The 6,345-nt window shown below is 44.2% G+C and overlaps 1 protein-coding gene across 1 annotated transcript; it reads left to right on the top strand.

Annotated features, from left to right (window-relative positions):
* Positions 1 to 3,286: 3,286 nt before the first annotated feature.
* Positions 3,287 to 5,340, top strand: purab (purine-rich element binding protein Ab). Its single transcript, XM_080502323.1, has one exon. The coding sequence runs from the start codon at positions 3,354 to 3,356 to the stop codon at positions 4,197 to 4,199; it is 846 nt and encodes a 281-aa protein (XP_080358449.1). The 5' UTR covers positions 3,287 to 3,353; the 3' UTR covers positions 4,200 to 5,340.
* The last annotated feature ends 1,005 nt before the right edge of the window (positions 5,341 to 6,345 follow it).

Genomic DNA, 6,345 nt, shown 5'->3' with positions numbered 1-6,345 from the left:
GACCAAAACCATTCATAAGATTTTTGCCTTTTCCCTCCCTGTCAGGAGCTGTGCGCCCTTCGTTAGAGGTCAGGAAGCCGGCGATTGTCCACTCTGAGACGGGATAAAATATGATGTCATTACTCTGGGGACACACGGGCAGTCCTTTTGTCTTTCAACCGTAGATGAGTGGGATGATAAAGGAAATGTACAGGAGTCAATTTCCTCAGAGGACGCGCGTCCATCACGGTCTCATCCAGTCATCCACGAGCAGCAGGGTCACGTCAGGGAGCAGGAGGCTCTGTCCATGGTGCTGAAAGGTTCGATGGCCTTAATGGTTGGTCCCAACGGGACAAATCACATGCTGGCTGACACACACTGCAGGCCACAGTCCAGGCTGCAGCCATACATACCTCCCTCCTCTCTGCATGCATCCCTGTCAATGTGTAAACTGAAGACTTCAGTGTGAGGTGGCTCGTGTGTGCGTGCAGGTGACAGATGCTTTGACAAAAATAAAAGTCTGAAGTGTGAAGGCCTGTCATGATTATGGCAGTGAATAACGGCAATCACAACAGAGATGTTGAACTGAAGACATATACATCATTTTAATCCATGATAAAGTAACAATGAGGGACAGGTAATGTTTCTAAAAGCTTGTCAGATAGTTTGCTAATAATACTTTTCAACTGTTCTGATAAAGACTGAAATGGTTTGATGAAGGGCTCCATGAAAGGTTGTTTTACATCGTTCAATAGTTCCCAAGTATTTTCTCCTCCAGGTCCATGAAGACATCAGCAGAAATACCTGCAAAACTAACTGGTTATTCTTAATCACTGTTGATATCATTTAATGTTGATATTTAACTTCAAGCTTTAAAAACTATTTCTTTTCAAGATCATTGAGTGATAGGAATACACATGTTTTTATTGTAATAATCCCATGTAGGCTTCTATTTATTTTATTAATGCCACACTGCAAAGTATTTGCTCAATGAACCAAAAACTGAAGTTTTAGAACATTTTTGAAACTCCCGGCATCAAGTGTTGAAACAACTTCTTTTTGCTAGACAATCCAAAATGTACACATGATATGTTTCCTGCACAATAAATAAATACAGACACAGTTTTCAGCTTTATGTGTCTCTTCATCACTGTTTTAAAAATGTATTTTGAAATCTTAAAAGTTTAGGATTAAAGTTTTTAATTGCTTTGTTTTATTGTATTTCATTCATTTCTTTGTAAAGCGCAGGGGATTTCCTTGTCTCTGAATGGTGCTCTATAAATGCAGTTGCCTTCCCTATACAGCCATTATTACCCACTGTTATCTGGAATGAGCTCCAGCACCCCACGACCCTTAACTGTAGAAAGGAGGTGCAGAAAATAGAAGGATGGATTTGTCTACATGTTGCTTTAAAATATGCTTATTAGTTTGACACATCGGATGACCCCCTTTATTCTCGGTTCTTGAAACGTCCAATGCCATTGTATGATTTAGGGATATATGTAGTCTTTAAAGAATTCAACACTTTGAAGTAAGAGTAAATAAACACCCTGAACAGTCAATTTTATCATGAAAAAAAATTATATAGCATTAGACTGACCAAAAACAGTAACTTCTATGTTAAAATTCAAACTAATTAGAAAGGTCAGCGGCACGGCGGGGTGGAGATGGAATCTGTACAGGCCGTCAGAGAGAAGGATCCGATCCAAACTGAGGTCCATCCTGGTTCTAACACAGCCACAGACTCATTCCACCACAGTAAAATAGTTTTCATTGTATTTTTCCATCAATTCCATTCTTCCACTCTTAGATTAGTCACCGTTGAATCTTGTACATGTTATTGTCCACTGAACACCCGATGATCAGTGGACATCACCTGATGACTGATTGAATTGAATTGAATTGAATTGAATTGAATTGAATTGAATTGAATTCAATTCAATTCAATTCAATTCAATTCAATTCAATTCAATTCAATTCAATTCAATTCAATTCGAATGCAAGCACCAAATACAACACAGTCATTTCTAGGTGCTTTTAACAGAGAAAAGAGAAAAACCCAATGATTCTATTCTATTCTATTCTATCCTATTCTATTCTATTCTATTCTATTCTATTCTATTCTATTCTAAACAATTGAAGAAAAAACCTGACTGGATTTCTAAAAAAATATTTGTACCATACTTGTTATTACCTAAGTTACTATTAGCTAACTTGGATGTTGTACAAAATGTCAAACAGTGCACTATAATATATGACAGGACACACACGCACATGCACGTGCATGTCATTTACTCCTAATTTTCCTTAGAATTGTTAGTTTTGAAGAAACTGGACAATAATGAATAAAATGTTTTTAATTTAATACATTTTTAATAGATAGATAGATGGATAGATGGATAGATAGATAGATAGATAGATAGACAGACAGACAGACAGACAGACAGACAGACAGACAGACAGATAGACAGATAGACAGATAGATAGATAGATAGATAGATAGATAGATAGATAGATAGATAGATAGATAGATAGATAGATAGATAGATAGATAGATAGATAGATAGATAGATAGATGTTTCTTTTTTCTGCCTGTTGTCTTTTCGCCACGTTGCACTGATAAAAACAGTGAAAGGCTCCCAGTGAGAATCAGGTGCCAACCAGGGAAGTTCAATCAGAGGCTAATGATTCATGATGGTTCAGCCCTTCACCCCCTTCAGCCCCCCCAGACTGTTGTTCCATTCATAAAAAAAAAATCTCCCTTCAGATCCGTCCCGCCTCTTCTTCCGCGGGTTCGCTGTCCGAGGTGCTGAAGGTCCAAAATAACTCTCCAAGGTGCTGAGACACCCCGAACCCTGCGCCAGGTGGACTGTTTCATGTTCCAGACACAGGAAAGACAAGCTTGTTTTTGAGAGGAGAAAAAAAACAACAACTATATATCTATATATAATATAGATATACAGTTCCATATAGAGAGATGAATTCATTCAGCCATCCATTCATGCATCAATCCATGCATTCATCCATCTATCTAGATCTCTGGGTGTTATTGGTGCAGTGCTTCAGGCTCATGCGGGCGGGGGTAAACTTTCACTTCCACATCGCGGGCACTGGGTAAAAAAAAACAAAAAAAACGATGCGAAACGCTGCAGGAACGCGTGTGGAGTCTTGAACGCAGCGCGCTCCAAGTACTACAGTGTCTCCGGCTACAGTTACTTTCATTCTTTTTCTTTTTTTCTTTTTTTCCCCAGCCCTGCGCCTCGCGCTCTCGTCTCGCGATAGAGCGGCGGAGCGGTTTGACGGGCAGTCGAGGTTGCAGCAGCAGCAAGGCAGGCAGAGGGAGACGGTGGAAGGTAAAGCAGGGAGGCAGCATCATGGCGGACAGAGACAGTGGCAGTGACCACGGTGGGCCCACCGCAGGCCCCGGCTCGCTGCCCCCGGGCGCGATGGGCGCCATGTCCCGGCTGCAGCACGACACCGAGGAGCTCGCGTCCAAGCGCGTCGACATCCAGAACAAGCGCTTCTACCTTGACGTGAAGCAGAATGTGAAAGGCCGCTTCCTAAAGATAGCCGAGGTCGGCGCTGGGGGAAACAAGAGCCGCCTCACTCTCTCCATGTCGGTCGCCGTGGAGTTCCGCGACTACCTCGGGGACTTTATCGAACATTACGCCCAGCTGGGCCCGTCCAACCCGGACATGGTGCAGGATGAGCCGCGGCGGGCGCTCAAGAGCGAATTCCTGGTGCGGGAGAATCGGAAATATTACATGGATCTGAAAGAGAACCAGAGGGGGCGGTTCCTGAGGATCCGGCAGACCGTTAATCGGGGGCCCGGATTGGGAAGCGCGCAAGGCCAGACCATCGCTCTGCCGGCGCAGGGGCTCATCGAGTTCCGCGACGCGCTGGCCAAACTCATCGACGACTACGGCGTGGACGAGGAGCCGGCGGAGCTCCCGGAGGGCACCTCGCTCACGGTCGACAACAAGCGCTTCTTCTTCGACGTGGGCTCCAACAAGTACGGGGTGTTCATGCGGGTGAGCGAGGTGAAGCCCACGTACCGGAACTCCATCACGGTTCCCTGCAAAGTGTGGTCCAAATTCGGCAACACCTTCTGTAAATACGCGGACGAGATGAGGAAGATCCAGGAGCGGAGTAGAGAGAAGCGGGCCTCCGAACTGCTCCCCGAGGGCCCGCACGGCGGAGACGACGCAGACGACGACTGACTTGATCGTGAAACGACCCGAGACGAGCCAGAACTCTGACTTCAAACTGTAAAATAGAACGAAAGAGAGAAAGAAAGAAAGAATTTCCAAGGGAATCACCCCACACACACACGCACACGCACGCACGCACACACACACACACACACACACACACACACACACACACACACACACACACACACACACACACACACACACACACACACACACACACACACACACACACACACACACAACCTCCACAGACATGGCAGCAGCTCTGCTGTCCCCTCGCTCATTTTACTGGATGTCACCCCACTTACCACCATGTAACAGTAAGCCGCTGCTATCAAGGATTGAACTGTAAGATATGAACTGTTTCCTACTTGATTTAAATGACAATGAACAGAGTGTTTATATCTCTATCAATGACAAGATTTTGCACACATCACAGCTATTTCGAGAAAGAGATGAAGATTTTAAAAAAAGAAAAGAAATAATGTTTTAATGTTTTCAAACTGGTAATATACTAAGATTTATTCGAAACAAAACCAGAGGTCTATTATATGGAAGTGTCGGTCTTCATGTAGAACCAATATTTGACATCAGCACAAAGAGAATATATTATGGAGTTTAATGAAACCAAAATCTGATACCAGATGTATAGTTTATTATAAAGGTACGCAGAATAAATATGAAAGCGCTCTAAAAGTGTATGAATTGTAGAACGTGAAACCACAGGCCTGTAAACACCTGTCAGCATGCGTGTAGGCTCGTGTCTTGGAAAAGAAGTCATTGGCAAAGTAGGCTGTAGTCTTTAATTTGACCTAAAAAAAAAAAAAACGTAGTTGGCTAATGAAAGCATCTCTATCATGCCATTGTGAAAAGGTTGAGACACAAAAACTAAATAGCCTATTTTGTGCTCCTCAAACAAATGGGATGAATCCGTCTCCCAGCTACTCTATTGAATATCAACCCTCTTGCACCATGTCCATATAAACCTAAATGAAAAAAGTGCTAACTTAGATGTACTAATTATGATTTTGTGAATCAGCTGTAAAAATGATCCTTATTAAGATACCCACGTTTTCTGTGGGGACGTTTTTTTTTGTTTGTTTGTTTTTGTTTTTGTTTTTCCCTTTGTTACTTTGTTGTTGTTTTTCCTCCGGGGAGGGTGGGGTGTGGGATGCAACTAAAAAGTTATGGTCCATTTGTGGGAGCGCGAGGCGCCGGAAACAAAACTAAACTAAAAAAAAAAACCGACAAAAAAAAAAAAAAATGACACGAGGCAACGCATCCTCTCTTGACGTCATTACGACCCGTGCCTTATACACTCCACTCGTTTACGTGTTCTCACGTGGATTGGTCTGTGACCTCGACCGCTGTACGTTTTCATTTACGAGTGCTGTTATGTAGGCAGAAATCTATACTCACCGGGGGGGCCGTGGGATTCCCACCCCTGAAGTGCATGGAGCATGCGTGGCAACACCAAAAGTAAGCTGAGGAGGCTGCTGGGAGCCTGTGGGGACCAGCTGTGGGAGTTGGGGGTGGGGGGGGTGGTGGGGGGGAATTTGGGGGTAGGCTCACCTGGAGCTCAGAAACCCCTAGCAGCACCCCTGGCGGTGTCTCCTTGGGAGAGGGGAAAGACCCGGGATGTGCTGCCTGGTTTGTAGATGAAAAACTGGAGATGTTTCGAGTGGCTTTGTGCACCGTGTTGTTGAAAATGAAAAGCTATAGGAAAAAAAAAAAAAAAAACTACAAGAAGAAAAACAAATCTGGAGCGGCTGGATGAGGCTATTTTGTCAGAGCTGAGATGGATGCTGTTGGAGAGCCAGGCAGTCAGCCAGCCGGTCCCATGCAGGCAGTGCGAGGGCAGCCCAGTGGATGTAGAGGCCCATCAGTGCAGGGCCAAGGCAGTATCTATCTCTTTATGGTGCTACAGCCCCTTCATCGCTCCTCAGGGGCCTCGCCGCTCAGATTATGTCACTTTTGCATTATTGTTACTCTTTAATGCTCTTTTTTTTTTTTTTGCCCCCCCCTCCCTTCCCCCTGTCAAGTTATTTTCTCCACATTTTCTTGTCCGAACCACGTCAGGTTTCTCCCTCCCAGCCAGAGACGAAGCCACTGACGAGTGTAGGACGTTTCATATTAGTGTGCAATATTGTGT

This window comes from Blennius ocellaris (assembly GCF_963422515.1).
Source record: "Blennius ocellaris genome assembly, chromosome: 9".
Lineage (NCBI taxonomy): Eukaryota > Metazoa > Chordata > Actinopteri > Blenniiformes > Blenniidae > Blennius > Blennius ocellaris.
Note: the sequence above shows the minus strand (reverse complement) of the source record. Positions and strands in the feature narration are given on the sequence as shown.

What these genes read in the sequence shown, in the direction of transcription:
- purab (XM_080502323.1), top strand. Translation starts at nt 3,354, where the DNA reads ATGGCGGACAGAGACAGTGGCAGTGACCACGGTGGGCCCACCGCAGGC.